Source organism: Thalassophryne amazonica, chromosome 11 (genome assembly GCF_902500255.1).
Source record: "Thalassophryne amazonica chromosome 11, fThaAma1.1, whole genome shotgun sequence".
Lineage (NCBI taxonomy): Eukaryota > Metazoa > Chordata > Actinopteri > Batrachoidiformes > Batrachoididae > Thalassophryne > Thalassophryne amazonica.
Window position 1 is genome coordinate 83,000,701 of NC_047113.1, and position 19,514 is coordinate 83,020,214.

Consider the following 19,514-nt stretch of genomic DNA (forward strand, 5'->3'; position numbering starts at 1 on the left):
CTGAACTCCCTCACAAACCCAGTGTACGTGTGAAGGAGCTGTGAATTTTGCTCCCAAAGCGCTGTAGCCCAAGCGCGTGCCTCTCCCCGAAGCAGAGTGATCACATAAGCTATTTTGCTTGCATCTGACGCGTACATGACGGGACGTTGTGCGAAGACGAGCGAACACTGCATAAGAAAGTCCGCGCACGTCTCCACACAACCTCCGTACGGCTCAGGAGGGCTTATGTATGCTTCAGGGGATGGTGGGAGGGGTTGTTGAACCACCACTGGAACATTTATATCCAGCACAGGATCGCCAGGAGGAGGAGCTGCAGCAGCGCCCTGAGCGCTCGCCGCCACTTGCGCGGAGAGAGCCTCCACCCTGCGGTTCAGGAGGATGTTTTGCTCGGCTATTTGATCCATCCAAGCCGTAAAGGCGGTGAGAATATGCTGTAGCTCACCAATCACGCCTCCTGCAGACGCCTGCGCTCCCTGCTCTCCCACTGGTTGTTCAACAGCCTGGTGACGCCCCTCTGAGTCCATGACGCTGGCCGAGATATCCTGTTGGGAAAGTGTAGTGACACGGACCCACAACAGGGGGCGTAAATGAACAGACAATGGAAGGAGTCAAATTATAACACTTTACTGTTGTGAATGACACAACCAAACACAGCAGATTTCAGAATGTGCAAAAGTCAATCAATAAAGGTGTCGTGTGGGCAGGCTTGACGATAAGAGACGCCCGTCTGGAAATGAACCGGAACCACACGATTTCCACTACCACCGAACCCGAGGAATACTGGAGCCGCCAAATCCCGAAGTCCCCAGGTGGCCACCGTCTCAGCGTGTCGGATCTGGTACTGCTGGCAGAAAGCAAAGACAGTCAAGTGTGGGTGTGTGAACACCCAGCAACAATCCTGGTGGGAATTCCATCTCCACCTCTCACTCAATACTTGCAGCGCGTCCTCAGAGGAAAAAGAGTGCAGTATTGCACAGCCTCCACAAAAGGACCGGTACTCCTGCAAACACTCACAATAAACAGATTTTCAATATTACCACAAAGGCTGAGGATATTACCTCTAGATGAAGATGATATCTCGGCAGTGTGGTGGAGGTGTCTTCCTGCTTTTATTCCAGATGTGGGTTGGTTGATTAGTGACAGCTGTCACGGATGATGGGTGACAGCTGGCATCACGGCTTGTTCCTGAGGCGGCAGCGCCCTCTCCTGCCTGAAGTGCGGGCTTCAGGCACGAGAGGGCGCTGCCGCCCTCTGGTGGTGGGCCAGCAGTACCTCCTCTTCTGGCGGCCCACACAACAAATCATTCAATTAGTCTTTGCTATATTTAACACTAGGTTATTGGATGTAACCCAGTCAACTACCTTAAGCAGTTCCATGTTTAAGAAAGTTTCTAAATCATTGTGTGAGTATGCTAATGCATAAATGGTAGAATCATCTGCATAGATCACTATATCAAAAATATATGGTAAATCATTTGTGAAAATAGTAAATAATAATGGACCGAGACAACTCCCTTGGGGCATACTACACTCCTGTCAACCTGTCCATCACCACTGCAGACATGAAAGGATTTGGAGCTGATCCTTCATGTAACCTTGAATGAGTCTGTCATTCATACTGCACATCTCACCGCTATCACATTATCCTTGTCCTGCCTGCACTACCCTCACATACAGTGAGCCTATGCTCCTGCTCTTACTTCCCTTCTACTTGGGCTCTTACTTGCACACAACATGTCTGCCTTTCTCTGCTCCATTATATCAGCCAGCCCTCTCCCTTTACCAGTCATACTACCAACATTCAAAGTCCTGACTCTCCCTTCCACCCTTCTAGTTTTCCTCTTCCCTGCTGTCTGTGTACATGTTCTCCTCTTCGTTTTCTCCTTCGCCCAGCAGTAACCCAAGTTCCACCAGTACCCTGTTGGGCAATGGCACTGGTGGACTGGCCATTGTTGATAGATCTGATATGGAAAATCAATTTGTTCTCTGCATCGTTATTGTGGCTTGTTTTACACAGGACGTCCTTCCTGATGCAATTCTACTCATTTATCCTGGCTTTGGACAGACTCAGAGTGTACTGGCTGCACAGATTAGATTATATACAACTTTTATTCCTTGGGAAGACTCACTCAAGGAAATTGAGGTTCCAGCAGCATTGGATAGCAGCACACAGACTATCAGAAGCAGAAGTAAGAGACAATTTGCAAAATGTAACTGTAAATATAAATACCAGAACTACTGTTTGACTGCAACTGCTCCTCTCCTTCCTGTCCTCTTCTTGTTACTCCTCCTCCCCCCAACTGTCGGGGGATTTGACAAACTTTAAGGTAGGGGTGTTGGCCAAGTGGTCAGTGCACTTGGTTTCAGTGCAAAAGGTTCCTAGTTCAAATCCCTCTCCTGCCACATTTCTCCATGCAATGTGTAGTTATGTCATATGTATAGCGTAAAACTTGTGCCAAATCAACATAAAGATCCACCTCGGATTTGCTGTGGCGACCAAGACTGGAGCAGCCGAAGGGATTTATAAGGTTAATCCTTCTGCCCTCATCTGTCTGGCGTTGGTACCTCGTGCACACCAAACGGCAAACGCTTTGAGCCTGTCAAATCATTTATGTCCACATGTTTATGATCTACGGAAGGGCATGCATCACTAGATAAAAAGTAGACCCCTGATCTTGCGAGAAAAGTTCTCGTAATTACGAGATCTTTTCTCACAATAGGTGCCTATTTTAATCCAGTTTCTGTAAAATGCGCTTCCGCAATAATCTCGGGTAATTGGTTTTAAAAATGTATTTAACCAGCACAATTTTTTATTATATTTTATTTATTTATTATTTTGCGTAGCGTTTATTTCGGCCGGAACTTTAATTCTGTTGTCCTGTCTGTGCTTTCCGGCCGGATTTATTTCAGAGCCGGACAGCTTCACACCGACGGACACCAATGTTACAGTCTGTTAAAATGATGTAAAAATGTCACCGGTCGGGTACTATGTCCGATTTTTTTTTTTTCTTGTGTTTCATAGGATTAAAACGTTGACGGATGTTTCGTGGAGACAAACAAGGGACCATGTAGATTTTGTGGGAGAATGAGCTCAGCGGCGTTTTGTGCGACGTGTACTCGCAGCATAATGCTAACACTCGAAGCTAACGGACTCCACCGACACAAACATGGATTCAAAACTTTAAATTTGACCTTCTTTAAAAGTTACTTTAGTATGTTACTGCGACAGATCAGCATGAAGAACGCTGTGTTCATAGTTACAAATGATTTCTAAAATACAATTCATTATTTTGTTTTAGAGTCTGTTTATACTTTTTACATTTTTTATAATTAAAATAAAAATGATGTATTCGTCCAGAAGAAAACCGGTTCTTTACATTAAAGAGGACAAAAGGTAAGACAGACTTTATATTTTTCTATGATATGTCATTACTCATTCACCGGTAAACTCGATGTAAACGTGAGAATTCACTATTTATTACAGATATTTAATATTATCCGGAAGCATGATAATTCAGTACGGCTTATCTTCTGTCATGTTTGTTGTTGTTCCTTAGAAAGTTTTTTCCCCCTTTATGTTGACTTTCAGCAAACTTTACAAATGTGTTTTTACTGCGCGGTGCTTTACCGACCACCTAAATATAACAGATACTTTATAAAAGAGCTCTCCGATTTCTTGGCTGGTGTTATGACAAACTATGACAGGATTTTATGTGTTGGTGATCTTAATGTGCGTGTCTGCTGCCCTTCTTGGCCACCGGCTAAGGACTTTTTAGACCTGGTTGATCCTTTTAACCTTGTACAATATGTTACTGGATTCACACATGAACATGGGCACACGTTAGACCTTGTTTTATCACACGATCTGTCTATTTTTAATGTTCAGGTATGTGATGCAGTCTGACCACGTGCCTGTTTTATTTTATTTTAATTTGCCCTGTCATAGTTTTAAACCGTGTGCACCTGTGCGACACTGCCACATGTTGAAACCCTCCATCGCTGCAAAGTTTTTTTTTCTGTATTTTTTGCTGAAAATCAGTTTGACACTAGGCTTTCTGTCCTCTTTGACACTGAGCAATTGACTTCAGCCTTTCTTTCCACCTGTGCCAGCACTCTCGACTCTGTCGCTCCTGTAAAAATCTGAGCCTTGGCTGAATGATACCACCCATGCAGCCAGGTGTGAGTGCAGGAGAGCTGAGCGCCGGTGGAAAAAAAATAAGCTTCTTGTGTCTTATGAAATTCTCAAAGAAAGCTGGAGAAAATATCAGAGGACTGTCAAAGCAGAAAAACAACCTATTTTACTGATATAATTTCCCCAAATTTTAATAAACCTTATGTTCTTTTTAAAACTATGGATTTAATTTTAAATGCCCCCCAATCCACCTGTCTGGAAGCCTCTTCCCAAGTCTGTGAAGATTTTCTCTGTTATTTTATTAATAAGGTTGAAACTATCAGAACTCATATTTCACTCCCTTCTTTTGACCCTTTCATACCTGTCACTCGCTCAGTTGTCTTAAACCGGTTTGAGCCTGTGTCGCTTTCATATCTAACAAAAATTGTCACTCAACTTAAACCCTCCTCCTGTCCCACAGACATTGTTCCTCATCGCCTCTTGAAAGAGGTCTTGGAGATCATTGGACCTCATGTCCAAAAAAAAATCATAAATAGTAGTCTTGCTTCCGGTGTTGTCCCAGCATATTTTAAAGAAGCAGTTGTGGAACCTCTGCTAAAGAAACCAAATCTAGACACCTCAGTTATTTCTAATTATAGGCCCATCTCAAAGCTTCCATTCATTTCTAAAATCTTGGAGAAAACTGTATTTGTACAGCTGCAGTCTTTTTTGGAAGAAGGTGACATTCTTGACATTTTTCAGTCTGGCTTTAAAGCATTAAAGCACTGAGTATGCACTTTTAAGGGTTTTTAATCTTTTATTAACTACTGACTCTGGTGACTCAGCTATTCTTATGCTTTTAGATCTCACTGCTGCTTTTGATATGGTCGACCATACAATTCTCATTTCTCATCTCGAGCACTGTGTGGGTATCAGGGATGCTGCCTTGGAGTGGTTCAGATCATATCTGTCTTAGAGATGCTTTTCAGTGAGGATTGGTGATTTCATCTTGTGTACTGCTCCCCTGTCTTGCGGGGAGCAGTAGACGAGATGGGCCCACAAAAGGGTGGGCCCCAAGGTTCTATTCTTGGGCCCATCCTTTTCTCTTTATACATGGTCCCTCTTGGTTTAGTTTTTAAAAAACATGGCATCTCCAACCATTTTTATGCAGATGACTCCCAAATTTATCTGCCCCTTAAGATGAATGACAAGAGGTCCCTGATACCCTTATTAGAGTGTCTAAAGGACATCAAGGCATGGATGGCTTTTCATTTTTAAATTTAAATGAAGAAAAAACCGAGGTCACGGTGTATGGACCCAGTCAAGCCTATGGTGTCTCCTCTATAGAACTGGGTTCCCTGCACCCATATGTAAAACCCATTGTCACAAACCTTGGTGTTAAAATGGACAGTGATTTTAAACTTGATAAACTCAGTAGTTAAAACCAGTTTTTATTATCTGAGGCTTTTATCTAAAATTAAATCTGTCATATCTTTTGATGATTTTGAGTGTTCAGTTCATGCTTTTATCTCGACCTGTTTGGACAAATGCAATGCACTGTATACTGGCATTAACCAGGCCTCCCTTGGCCGCTTACAGTTAGTCCAAAACGCGGCTGCTCGTCTTTTAACAGGCACTCGTAAGCATGATTACATCACCCCCATTCTCGCCTCTCTCCACTGGCTTCCTGTCCATTTTAGAATAAATTTTAAGATTTTATTGTTTGTTTGTAAGTCACTAAATGGTCTGGCACCTCAGTATATTGCTGATCTTATACATATCTACGCCCCCATGAGAGCATTGAGAGCCATTGATCAGCTCCGTCTTGAGACAAAGGACCAGGGGGGGACCGTGCTTCTTCAGTGGTGGCTCCTAAGTTATGCAAGGCTGTGAAAACTCCGCGGATCCGCGAGATTCCGCGGATTTCATCATGGGGAGGCAGGGCGGGGTGTTAGTGATGTACTCTTTAATGAATGAATTAATTTATTTGGCACACAAACAACAATAATCGTGAACATCACTGAGTTTTTAAAATGCTTATCGCAACGTGTTCTTTTTTTTATGACATTGTGTAAGTTTTATAAGTCCGCGGACACTGATCTGTGTGTCACAGATACAAATCAGTTTCCTCGGATCCGCAGAGTTTCGCGAAGGAAAAATGCCACTCAAAGCGTAGCTGTTATGACAGTTGTTGTAAAGCAGGACTGGTTGGTTGCTGCGGCGACGCTGTGTGGCTCCTGTGCGACGCCACAGCTAAACGTAGCGTGTGGACATCCCAGACTTTTAGAGCTTTCAAGTTTTAAAAGAAGAATTGTGCAGCATGTCTGTGTCATGGACCGACGTCGCACAGAGAGAAGATGGCGAGAAAGACTGTTTGAAAAAGTCTTATAAGGACAAGAATCCGTGGAATCGTCGCTGGCTTCATCAACACACCTGAAAGATAAAAGAAACGGGAAAAGTGAACTGTGTTCTCAGGAAACACGGTAAGAATTTTTCTCTCCCTGGAAAATAAACATTCTGCTGTTCAAACAGGATTTTAGACAAGATTATGTGACTTTTTTCACTAATCTAGACTTTCTTTCATTGTAAAAAGACATTGTGGCTTTGAATGGATTTAGGCTGCATGAAGTTACACAAGAATATAACTGACTTTTTACTATAAGGCATGTTATTAATATTTTACCATGATTTTCAAAATATTCTACAAGCTTTAGGTGTGGTTTTTGAAGTCTTCATAAATTTCATGTAGTTTAATTGTTCTGAGTTAATGCATAATTTGGTTTACAATTAAAAGGAAAGTCATTCCAGGTCCTACTTCCACATCATATTCTGTTATTTCAACATCATCATTGACGGGTCAAATAAAAGGTTGAATATAGGATCATTTAAATATCCACTAATTTTAAGATTTGTTCTTCAAGGAGATGCTGAAAAAGTATCATTTAATTCTGGGGCCCCACAGTGGCCTAGACCCCGGCTCCTGGGGTGCTGAACCCCCCCCCCTCAAATTTTCCTCGGATTTCACAATTTTCATTTCACAGCCCTGGTTATGGAATGAGCTGCCCACTCATATCAAAATGGTCCCCGCCCTGGATACTTTTAAATCTCATTTAAAAACTTATTTTTATTCCATGGCTTTTAATACTGCATGAGTTGTGTGGTCTTCTGTCTCTGTTTTTATTGTTTTTATCTTTTACTGTTTTATCTTATCTGATGTCTTCCTTTTGTTTTTATATGTTTTTACTCTATTGTATTTTAACTTTATTTTATGTTTTATATTTTATCTTTTGTGCAGCACTTTGGTAACCTTGTTGTTTTTAAAATGTGCTGTACAAATAAAGGTAGATAGGATTGGATAGGATACTGTTCTGTATCAAGATAAAATTATATTTAAAAAAAAAATAAGAGGCAAACTACCAGTAAAGGAATAAGAAATTTGTGCATTATATACACCTACTACGTAGGGTGATGGCACAAAGTAATGTTTTGTGCGGGACACACACACACACATATTAGGGCTGAAACGATTAATCGAGTAATAAAAATGTTCAATGCAAATTCTTTGCCTTGAGGCTTTGTTTAAAGCACAGAGAAGGAGACCATAGAGCATGCCCATAACTAATGTAAGCCCTAATCAATGCAGCAGGCGATGCTACAAGTTTACAAAGCCACGCACTGAGTAAAATAAAGCTTTTTAAGAGAAAGGGTCCATGCGGATGGTCTGAAACGGACTTATTATGCATTTAAAGTGAAGCAGTATGTTTGCATTTAAAAAAAAAAAAAACACTGTTTGGGCCACTGGCTGCTCTCCACTTCCACAGATGAAGTGAAAGGACACGCACTTTTCCATGAATCATGTTTAATTATTCCAAAAAAATGCCTATTTTCAGATTTGATAAAAGTTTTTACCAACAGGCTGTACAGTTAATTTATCAGTGCAGCTGTTGTGGAAATGCTGAACTCCATAGCCATTTTTCAAAGGTTTTGTTATTTGCCAAGTATCCACAGAAAACAATGAATTCGACTTTGTTTTGAGCTCCACTCTCTCTGTACGGCATATATAAATATACACTAAACACTGAATAAATCACAGTAATAAAAAGTGCAAATGAAATGTGCAATAAGAGGGAAAAAAAGAACTGAAGATTTCACAGACCACCTGAGCTTATTGTTTGGCAAAACTCCAAAACTGTTAATAATGCAAAAAAAATAAATACCGGAAAACAGAGCGAGAGAGAGAGAGAAAACACTCTGTACTTAAAAATCTACATAATGGCATATCGGCATTGTGCCATTGCATAGGGAGATATTGTTTAAAAACACAAAAGTACTTTTTATCCGATTAATCAATAAAATAATTGATAGAATGCTCAATTTCAAAAATATTTGATAGCTGCAGCCCATATATATATATATATATATATATATATATATATATATATATATATATATATATAGTGCTGACTCCATTGTATATATGCGTGTGTGGGTGCGTATATGTACAGTGGGCACAGCTAACCAAAAAGCTTCAATAACAGATAATCAGCTATAAAGCTAAACCAATAAACCACCCAAAAATTTATCAGAGGCTACAGCTAACTGATAACCGATAACTTCCAGTATTGTCTCCGGTACACTTGCAACTACTAACAAGCTTATTTTGAGTTGTAACACCACATCGCTTCTGGTAGCATCAAAGGTGACTACAGGCCCAAACAACGAGTCAGCACTTCTGTCTTTGTGCACCCTCCCACTGCTGGAAGCTCCTGTTTATTACATGGCTTCCAGCAGCAAAACAGTTGAGAGGAGCAGCGAAGCTCAACTCTCTACTCGATAACAGTGTTGCCGTGAGGCGGAGGTCTTGGAAAATAAAGCAGTGCTGACTTATGGTTTGGTTTATAAATAAAATTAATACTGATAGAATAACTCCATTAATGTCAATTTTGTCATTTGTACAAAGTTAAAATATAATGTATATCTTTTAATGTTGAATAATGCACTCATTCTGAAGTTTTGTAACAAACACAGACAGATGCCAAAGGGATTATGGGTAAACTGTGCCTCCGCTAACACTGGTTGGTTGACTCATTTAATCTATGTAGACCAACACATTAATGTGAGGTGTGTCGTGTGTTGGTGTTCACATATAAATGTGCTTTTGTAAAATATGCCAATTTTTTATTTGTAAAAAAAAAAAAAAAAAAAAAGCATTTTCAAAAAAAAAAAAAATCCAAGTTCTCATTAGATAACCATCTGATATAACCAGTGTCAAAATAAATAGAACACTGCCATGATCTACTGGTGCCCAGACGCTCAGTACTTAAGATGGGCTTACACTGTGTGAGTTTTGGCCCTTTTTCAGCTGATTTTTCACTCGTGCGAGAATTTTTTTGGATTGCGCCGAGTTTCATCTTAATCGCGCGTCCTGCATCGTGTAGTATACATGGAGTAACGAGCTGCGTTTAACCTCTCACGACCACCTCCCGATCCGCAATCATATGGTCGGATGAAAATCAAACCTGTTTGATGTTCTGGTCGGCCGTCTTGAGGGTATCCCGCTGCTGAAGTGCTACAAGCGTCCAACCTCTCACACTGTGTATGTGCAAACACCGATGCGGAATTGGAGAGAGCATAAACAGTGATCATCTCTTTGGGAGAGCAGCTTCTGTTTCTTTCCCCCCCTTTCTTCAACTCGTGTAAAGACTTGTATTGTTTTTTTTTTGTTTTGTTTTGTTTTTTTAACTTTGATGTCTCCCATCGAGAGTTTTTGTAAAAATAAGAAATGTAAATAAAGGTTTTCAAAAAAAAAAAGCTTCTGTTTACGTTTTCCTTGTGGAAACACGAGTCCGACGTGTGGTTTTTGAACGTACAATGTGAGCAGTCTGATCGCATCAGAGCATCGGACCGTATAGTGTGAGAACATAATCGTGTGCTCTGAACTTGTACACCATATGGTTTTGTCGTACAGTTTGAGCTGGAGCCGAGTACAACAATTGAAAATATCGTACAGTGTCTTCCCAGCTTTAGGGCACATACTGCCATGAACACTACTGGCCAGTAGATGGCCAGTAGACCGTGAAAACTTTCCAAAACAAAATTCCAGATAATCCATGTCTACTACGTTTAAGATACGTGGAATTTAATAAACGCAAACTGAATTTCAGACATCTTATACATATTACTCTGGAACAAAGACGACAGACCGTGTTTGACATAAGCAGGACACTAAATAGCAAACAGGAATCGATTGCAATGATTCCATTTGAAAATAGTGGAGAAGCATCCTGAGCTTCTTCTGGCATTTTTACATAAAACAAACACAATAACAATGTCTATAAAACCAGAGAATATATTCACGAACGTTTTAGGCACAGTATACAAAGAGTTTAATGCTGTTGTCCGTGTGGAGCCTGATCAGAGCGTCTCAAATGCATTTCGTCTGTTGTGAATGTACTGAGATACCCATAATGCATTGGGCACAGCATGCCCACACTAAAACCTTCAAAATTAGTGCATTACTTTAAAACTAAAACATATATCTGATACTTTCGCTTTATAAAACTTGCTCACTTTATGACTTGTCCGAAATTGGTTAAATTGAAATTGGTTTGGTTAAATTTTAACCATAAATTAAAATTGTATGCCTCTGGATGACTTGGGTGATACTGCCAGTGTATCAGTATGGGGTCAAAAGAAATTAGCTTTTTTCTTTTCTGTGACCAGTTTGCCAGAGCAGTTTCTTTTAGAACCAGCTCTTCTCTGTTAACAGAGGCTAGAACTGTGCATCTACTACAAAACATTTAACAGGTAGGTACTCAACTGATTTTAGATTTCATAAATGTTTGTAACTATTCAGCTTTGTTTACCAAGTCTGCAAAAATGCATTAGTGCTCTTAAAATTATCAGACCAAAACTTATTAGAAGATAATTAGTCCGATAATGGTTTTCAAAGTTATCTGAAAAGCGAATTCAATAATGAAAACATTATCTTCGATAACTAGTGGTTAGCGGATTAGCAGAACTGTGCCCACCACTGTGTGTGTGTGTGTGTGTGTGTGTGTGTGTGTGTGTGTGTGTGTGTGTGTGTGTGTGTGTGTGTGTGTGTGTGTGTGTGTGTGTGTGTGTGTGTGTGTGTGTGTGTGTGTGTGTGTGTGTGTGTGTGTGTGTGTACTGCGTGAGCAGACTGATCTACATATAAAATAAAGTGCTGTGTATGTATATTTTACAGTATGTAACAGATAATATGTATATGTCGCGGACATGATGAGCAAAGCTTTTCAGCATCTCACCAAGTCATTTAGGTCCTTCAGACTTTTTTTTTTTTTTTTTTTGAGTAAATGCTTTGGTGGAGCATGTCTAAAACCTTTCACATTCTGGGGGAGCACCACCCCAAAGACCCCCCTACTTGCAGCCCTCTTTACCCCCTGCCACTTGAAGCATTTTTTTAATGTAGATGTAAATTTATATTCAAAGTTTTCAGCTAGTTGACAGTAGGGCTGTACAATATGGCCAGATTATCATATTGCAATATTGTCATATCAATATGATATACGATATGACTATGATTTCACACAAAGTGCAGCAACAGTGAAAATTAAACACTCCTAAACAAAACAGTAATAATACCACACTTAGTATTATTACTTTGGTACCACACTTGGTATTTCACACATTATAAAATATATATATGCACTTCTTGCCAGCATTGGAACAGTGTCCCTAAAGAAATTACGTTGCAGTTGAGCCGTTCCACTGTTTCCGAGGTTGTGAAAATGATCATTTCTCTGCATTGACTGTGCACCTGCTGGTTCTGATTTCGAAGCAGCAGGTCATGCAGACCCGGTCTGTGCGGCTGTGGGAGAAGTTCTGCTGCAGCATGTCGCACTGCCAGCGCTGTAAGGGAGACCGGGACCGTTTGCCCCAGAAAACGTTTTAATTTATAACTCTCTGAAACACTGTTGCCTGCATTTTGAGGGCCAGATTTTATGAAATAAAGCCACAGTTTGTTTTTTTAATCTTTGTTACAACCTTACTTTAAACCCAAAGAAGCAAGGGATCAGGCCAAAACATGGAAGCCTGTAGAAATGTAGCTGTGTCAGCACCAATGAACCAGACACCTCTGGTGCCCTCTTTTGGCTGCCATTCAGCCTGTTTGTAAAATAAAGATACTACTCTATCATTCTTGGAGGGGGATTGGTCTGCGCCAACATTCTTATAGCCATCATGTCAATATAATAATATATAGCATAACTAGACATTCAGGTAACGGCTTAAAAAAAGGTTTTAATAACATTAACAAAATCAATATTGAATTTAATTGAATCTTAAGAATCTGAATCAGATCGATTCTTGAAATTTGAAACGATACTCAGCTCTAGTGGCTTTGTTTACCATCGGTTTGTGGCTTTTTACGGCTTTTTATGACAGTGTTGTCCAGTTTGGAGCTTTCCCCTATGGGCACAGTTTTTGTGCCATTTCTGGATTGTTTTGTGCCATTTAGGGATTGTGCCTTCCTCTACCATAACAGCGAGCTTCATGCTGCTGCGCAGCACTTCACTCATATTGAAAAATGTTGGGTTCTTAGACATTTTAATTTTTATTTTTTTTTTCTCTTTCCTGGCATAAAACTTGTCAAATTTGCATGTGGATCTAGCATATCCGCTGTGGCGATTCTTAGCAAATGTAATTAGAAAAAGAGCTTCCAATTTCTAATACCATTTAATATATATATATATATATATATATATATATATATATATATATATATATATATATATATATATATATATATATATATATATATATATATATATATATATATATATATATATATATATATATATATATATATATATATATTGCTGGCTTTAAACTCAAGCAGAAATTAATCTCTACAACACTATATAAATTAACTAAAAATATCATTGCCAGAATGATGGGTTGTATAAGTAATACTTTTGAGTTACTGTCTTCACAAAGTAAGGCAAAGATTCATTTCTGTATTTATTCATTCACACACTGCCTTTAGGTTCAGTCACATTTTTGTAACACAGTCATCAGGTTGTGCATGATAAACCTTTTTTGTCTTTATTGAAAGTTGGTTTTGATGAAGACGAAAACTCTTAATTTTTGCAGCGCCTCACTTAATCTTCTGTGCAGGTTCTTGTCAGGAAGATGCACCATCTACAAACTGTTCGGTCTCTGTCTGGTGCTCGTGCTCGTCTCTCTTCTCTGGCTTCAGTTCAGCTGCTCTGGGGATTTGTCCAGTTCCCAGCGCGACAGCGGGCGAATGTACCACCAGCAGCAGCAGCCTCCATGCCCGGCTGAGAATGTGGCGTCCGCGGTGGACGACCTCACTTGGGGTCCTCACAAACTAGCCCTCATCATCCCCTTCAGGGAGCGCTTTGAGGAGCTGCTGGTGTTCGTTCCCTTCATGCACACGTACCTCAACAAGAAGAAGATTCGCCACAAAATCATCATCGTCAACCAAGTGGATCACTACAGGTCAGCAGATCAGTTGTACTTCAGCTACGTGAACGTTGTTAAAATTTAATCGGAAAGCATGTCGGCACAGCAGATGGAGCTCAGAATAGAATGAAGTGTGGCGATGAAAATAGGACACGTTAGTGACCGATTCAAGGAGGAAGTTTAAGTCCAATGAGGTCAGTGTGTAGGAATGATGGAAGAGTGGGACCACAGTGGTGTGTACGGCAGGCAGGAAAGGTCAAGAGACAAAGAAGAAATCAGATGCATTGGTGAGGAATAAAGGTAGAACAGTGTAGGTGGGGATGAACCCTGGTAACAGGACCAATATAATAATTAGTTAGGGTTGCAAAATTCTGAGAATTTTCAACTCTCCAAGGGAATGAACGGGAATATATCACAATTAACAGGCCTAAACAGGGATTTTGCAAAAGTTATAGGTTAGCCTATAACAGGAAATGTTTATATATTATATATTTATTTTTTCCAACCATATTTAAAAATATACTTGGAAAAAATAAATCTGCTGTGTAATCTTGGTTAAAACAATCGATTTTCACGCAAATTCTGTTGACTTTCCACCTGCGTTGTGCATTCCTCAGTCATGTGCATACAGCGCGCAACTTACTTTTTTCATGTAGTCATTATGCGGTGTTGAGAGTAGAATTGGGGGAATTGGGGCATTTACTCCATTTAGGAATAAGGCTCGAATATAATAATAAAACCTTTAAAAAGAAACAAACTAGACTGTAATCCCAATTTAAGTCTCATGTTTTGACATAAAAACATGAGACTTAAATTGGGATTACAGTCACAGCAGCCAGACCATGTGGTTACTTTTGTTTTCCTGTTGTTTTTTCTCAGATTTAATAGAGCGTCGCTGATAAACGTGGGCTACCTGGAGAGCGGTAACGACACGGACTACTTGGCCATGCACGACGTTGACCTACTGCCTCTAAATGAAGCTCTGGATTACGGCTTCCCGGAGGACGGTCCTTTCCATGTAGCCTCGCCTGAGCTGCACCCGCTGTACCACTATAAGACCTACGTGGGAGGCATCCTGCTGCTCACCAAAAAACATTATCACATGGTCTGGTTCATCACGAGCTGTCGGGTTCTTTAATGACATTTTTTCACGCTGCTGGTCATCATGTTTAAGTCCTTGCCTCCAGAGAAATGATGGGTTTAAATAAATTCTTGCATCTTTTTGAATAAATTTTCGAAGACCGAAAACGCACAAGAAACAATATCTTATCTGTGGAATGCTGTTAATTGGCCACCAGGTGGTGATGATGACTCCAGTGAAATTAGGTGCGGTACCACTCCTGCTGGTGCCAATTTTGTTGTTTATCTGACCTCATCAGACCTCCTGATTACTTTAGATAAAGCAAATAAAAAGCTTTCTGTAAACCACCTGTATAATAGTAAATTTTTTTTGGCATGAACACATTGGCCTGTATCCGGTTGTTAAGCTCTGACGTAATGCATCACGTGATAAATCTGTTTCCAGGTCCAAAGACCTGCAACTTTACAATTAAAGTTACGTCTGTATGATCCTTTTAAGGATCTACAGTTTAAGTTGAGTTTGAGTTTACAGTGTGCGCAAACCTCTGTCCCTCCCTTCTCCGCCTCCATTAAACGCATTTGTCTGTTTCTAGGGTAAGAACACTTATATAAAATAAAATAAAAGTTTTATTATTATGCACAGGTAAAATATACATGTCTGTTTGTCAATAAAAAAAAAATTATTTGTTATTTTCAATGGGGGAAAATTGTTTGAAATATGAGCAGATTGGCTTACGAGCTTGGTCACGGAACAAATTAAACTCATAAATCATGGTTCCACTGTACTACTAAAATGTAATTTTTTATGCTTTTCATCACGTTAATAAGAGACTGAATCCATGTGACTTGAAAACTTGCTAAAACAAATATTACCAATGATCCATGTCTGCCACGTTTAACCTGCGTGGAATTTAATAAGCGGAAACCGAATTTCAGACATGTATATATTACTCTGGAACAAAGACGGCAAACAGTGTTGTAAAGGACAATAAACAGGACGTTAAAGTGTAAACTTCACTTCCCCCCCCCCCCCCCCCCGAATAACATGAAACAGAAAGCGATCGCAGCTCACAGCAACTCCCATTGAAAATAACGGAGCAACGACCTGAGCTGGCATTTTACATAAAACAAATGCAATAACAATGTCTAAAAACCCAGTTAATATATCCAGGAGAGTTTTAGGCGCAATATACAAAGAGTTTTATGTTGCGATGTTAATGGTGCTGTCTACCCGTATGTGTAACAGTTTAAGTGCAGCCTGATCAGAGTGTCTCAGTGCAGTTCTCAATGTTAATGACAGCGCACCTTTTTTGTTTGGAGCCGGAAGTTGAAAATCACATGATGCATTACATCACACTTAACTGGATTATTGTACCTGCATTAATGGTAAATCTCCACCAGGTGGAGATATTGCTCCATTTCAAGAACCATGAGTACAGGCTTCTGTGGGACACAGCAAACCTGCTGCTTGTAGTAGTGGGTTTGTAAATGTATTAGCATAATTTTTTGGTTAATGCTGGTTAGTAATAGATGATCTGATGGTGTGGGACTTTAACTTGAGCTGCATTGTTTCGATTTTTTTCTTCTTCAGCTGAAGTAACTGTGTGTCTGATAGTTACCGTTGCAGACAGCCTCTCCGTTTTGCAACTGGGGAAAAAAAGGTTTGTTTTTGTTTTTTAACTGCAGTGTAACGGAATGTCGAATCGGTTCTGGGGTTGGGGTAGAGAGGACGATGAGTTCTACAGACGCCTGAGAAAAGCTGATTTACAGGTAAAACCTCCAGAAATCACCTGCTGTTTTTTTTTTTTGTTTTTGTTTTTTTTTTAACTGCTCATCGTAGATACCGTGAACTTGAAATTGCTGTAATGAAGTGGCCTTTAAAGCAGCTTCAGATCTGAACAACACTTCATGTCATGTCACAATAGGGACAGGGTTGATCATTGTGTTATGTAATGACGCAGTTATACAGGAAGTTAGTCTGCTAATTTTTCTTGAGCATATTACCTGGTGATTTTCGGTGTTTACAGCTGTTCAGGCCGAGTGGAATCACGACGGGTTATAAAACCTTCCTGCACATCCATGACCCAGCTTGGAGGAAGCGAGACCAGAAGCGGGTTGCAGCACAGAAACAGGTGACGTTAATATTTTACTGATTAGGAAATGTTAAGTAAAATGAAAATTTTCCAATCATCCACTGCTGATTTGAGTCATAATACCAGACAGTAATGAATTCAGATTTTTACTCCTTTGGACCAAAGTACGTAGTCCTGATGCTATCAAGATTTACACACTGTGCTGTTTGATAATTTTCTTAAAAGCCTTTCATAATAAAATATGTCTGAAATTTGGTACAAACAATCCTTCGGGGACTGTCTGGTCAGAGTAAGTTGGATTTTCTGATTGAATCCCTGTGGGGTGACCCCCAAAAAGACAAAAAAGAGAGCCATTTTCACACGGTTCTATTTATTGCAAAAAATTGTGTAACAACTTTTTGTTTAATGTTGCATAAAGACTGTTAAACTGCCTAAAGGCACAAAAAATATCATTGTCCTTGAATCATTCTAAGGGCTCCTCAGGGCCCCCCAACAAGGCCAAAATAGCATTTTGCACACTTCTTAATGTATTACTGAAGAACCATAAGTCTGCAAATAAGATTGATTGAATTAGTGTTTTCATTGACCTTGAATTGTTCTAATGGCCACCAAGAAGAGTTAAAAAAAAAAAAAATCACTGCTGATTTTGTCCAAAACTATTCAATGAATTTTTCTGAAATTTGGTACAGACATTCCTTGTGTGAATATCTGTTCAGGGTAAGATGGACTTTCACAGTGAATCCCTGTTACTTGATACCACTTTGCCCATATTTGGTCAAAATTACTCCAAAGGGCGTCAGTCCTGAGTTTATGCCGTGAAAGTGAGGATGGATGTTTGGTGCAGAGAACTCGATAAAATGTTCAGACTTGAAGCGTGATGGACGTTTTCTCACTGCAGGAGCAGTTCAAAGTGGATCCGGACGGGGGTCTGACCAACCTTCGTTATCAGGTGGAGTCCAGGCAGGAGCTGACTATCAGCAGCGCTCCCTGCTCTGTCATCAACACCAAACTAGAGTGTGACCTCAATGAGACGCCGTGGTGCCTTCTTGCCTAGACCGAGCTGGACTGTTCGGTTCCCAGTGGAGCTGCAACCATTTCCTCAGTGTTCATCAGGTGCTGTAGAGCTTTTTTGCCATTTGGTTTGTATCCAGACATGACTGAGGTTGGTTCACAAATAGAACAAAACCCAGCACCAGACTGATCAGAATCTCATCTGGCAGCTGCAGCAGAGACTCGATCATAAACTGACCTGTGGTCGACGAATCAGTTTTTTCCTCTTTTCTTTATCCTGAATGTAACAGAGACTGAAACCTGTTGAGATAAACGTGATGGTACGTCATCAAACTTCACAGACTTTTCCTTCAGTGACAGCCACAGGTATGAGAGAACAGTTAAAACTTGGTTTCACAAACAAGTTCGGCTCTTCCAGCCGGTGGGAGCCTCCAAGTTACGGTTATTTATGTCTGAACTAATCCATGTTGATTTTATACTAAACTGACCTGAGATGAGTTTTCTTCAGCAGAACACATGGAAACAGACTGTTACGCTGCCAAACAAAAATAAACAGACAAGTAAAATCGACCCGGCTGGTTAAAGGGCGTTTTTGTTTTTTTCTGGTACCTGCTGGAGTTAATACTGTTTTTAATATATATATATATATATAATTATTTTGTATTCTGGGTTTGTGCAAAATGAGCAAAGACAGTTCTTCATCATTCAGCAATTTTGATTGTGAAAGGTCTCAATTTATAATTTTATTAATACACAGACTGAAAGTCAGACATTGTTGCTTCAAGATTAGTGTGTTTTCAAGAGAATAAATCAAAGGTTTTGTTTGTTGGTTGGTTTGGTTCGGTTTTTTTTAACTGTATTTTCTGGAGTACATGTTTCACGGGGGATTTTTTTTTTATACCGTATTTTCCCGACTACAAGTCACACGGCCTCCAAACTACTTAAAAAAAAAAACAAAAAAAAAACAAACAAAAAAAACCTGCCACTTATACTCCAAAAAATACAGTTTAAAAAAATTGTGACAATTTCTCTGGAAAATATGGCAAAAAACCCCACTGAACCACAATCTCATGTCTTCTTTTATTTTCCTGCTGACCATGTTAAAAGTAAAAGATTTTTATATAAAGTTTTATTTTTACGGTCTTTGATTTGTTGTTGTTATTATTGGAAATAACATAAGACATTAATTGCTGAGTGTGTCAAGTAGCTTGGAGCATGAGTGGTCACATGATCAGAGTTTAATGACAAGCCTCCATCAGCTGATCACTCTGCTGGAAGCCAGAGTTCAGCATCCACGGAGCTACACACTGCTCACAAAATGAACAAAGCTACAGTACAATTTGTGCCCCGTGAATAATCAACCACTGTCTGTACTTACATGTTACCGTGTCCGTCACACAATGTGTGATTGTTGTGTCGCTGTGTTTGTTTTATGTCTCCACTAAATGAAGTTTGGTGGTGGGGGGGGCAAGAATCATGTTTTCACCCTGTCTATGAATCTAGTTTAAGTGGAGTAACTCAAGAACATCTCGTCTGATTGAAACTTATTTCTTCGTGGTACACTGAGGAAGTCTAAAGGAAGGTTCCTTTTGAAAAATCTGGAACGTCTTGTTTTATAATACAGGCACCGCGGTCACATCATGATTTTTGTTTCCACATAACTAAATAACACCTGTCTGATTTAAACTATTTCTTGGTGGTGTATTGGGGGAGGTTCCAGGTAGTTTATTTTTGAAAATGTGGCTCGATGCA

At 39.8% G+C, this 19,514-nt stretch overlaps 1 protein-coding gene across 2 annotated transcripts; it reads left to right on the forward strand.

Annotated features, from left to right (window-relative positions):
• Positions 1-2,942: 2,942 nt before the first annotated feature.
• Positions 2,943-18,905, forward strand: b4galt7 (xylosylprotein beta 1,4-galactosyltransferase, polypeptide 7 (galactosyltransferase I)). Of its 2 annotated transcripts, XM_034182294.1 has the most exons (7): positions 2,943-3,271; positions 3,305-3,393; positions 13,270-13,614; positions 14,458-14,683; positions 16,345-16,428; positions 16,686-16,790; positions 17,650-18,905. In XM_034182294.1, the coding sequence occupies exons 1-7, from the start codon at positions 3,263-3,265 to the stop codon at positions 17,803-17,805; spliced, it is 1,014 nt and encodes a 337-aa protein (XP_034038185.1). In that variant the 5' UTR covers positions 2,943-3,262; the 3' UTR covers positions 17,806-18,905. The 2 variants fall into 2 exon arrangements, with proteins under 2 accessions (XP_034038185.1, XP_034038186.1); XM_034182295.1 differs by having other exon boundaries at positions 2,943-3,393.
• The last annotated feature ends 609 nt before the right edge of the window (positions 18,906-19,514 follow it).

Excerpts from the sequence above, each read along its gene's own strand:
- b4galt7 (XM_034182294.1), top strand. Across the intron at positions 16,429-16,685 it reads TGAGAAAAGCTGATTTACAG|CTGTTCAGGCCGAGTGGAAT; the intron begins GTAAAACCTCCA and ends CGGTGTTTACAG. Across the intron at positions 16,791-17,649 it reads GGGTTGCAGCACAGAAACAG|GAGCAGTTCAAAGTGGATCC; the intron begins GTGACGTTAATA and ends TTCTCACTGCAG.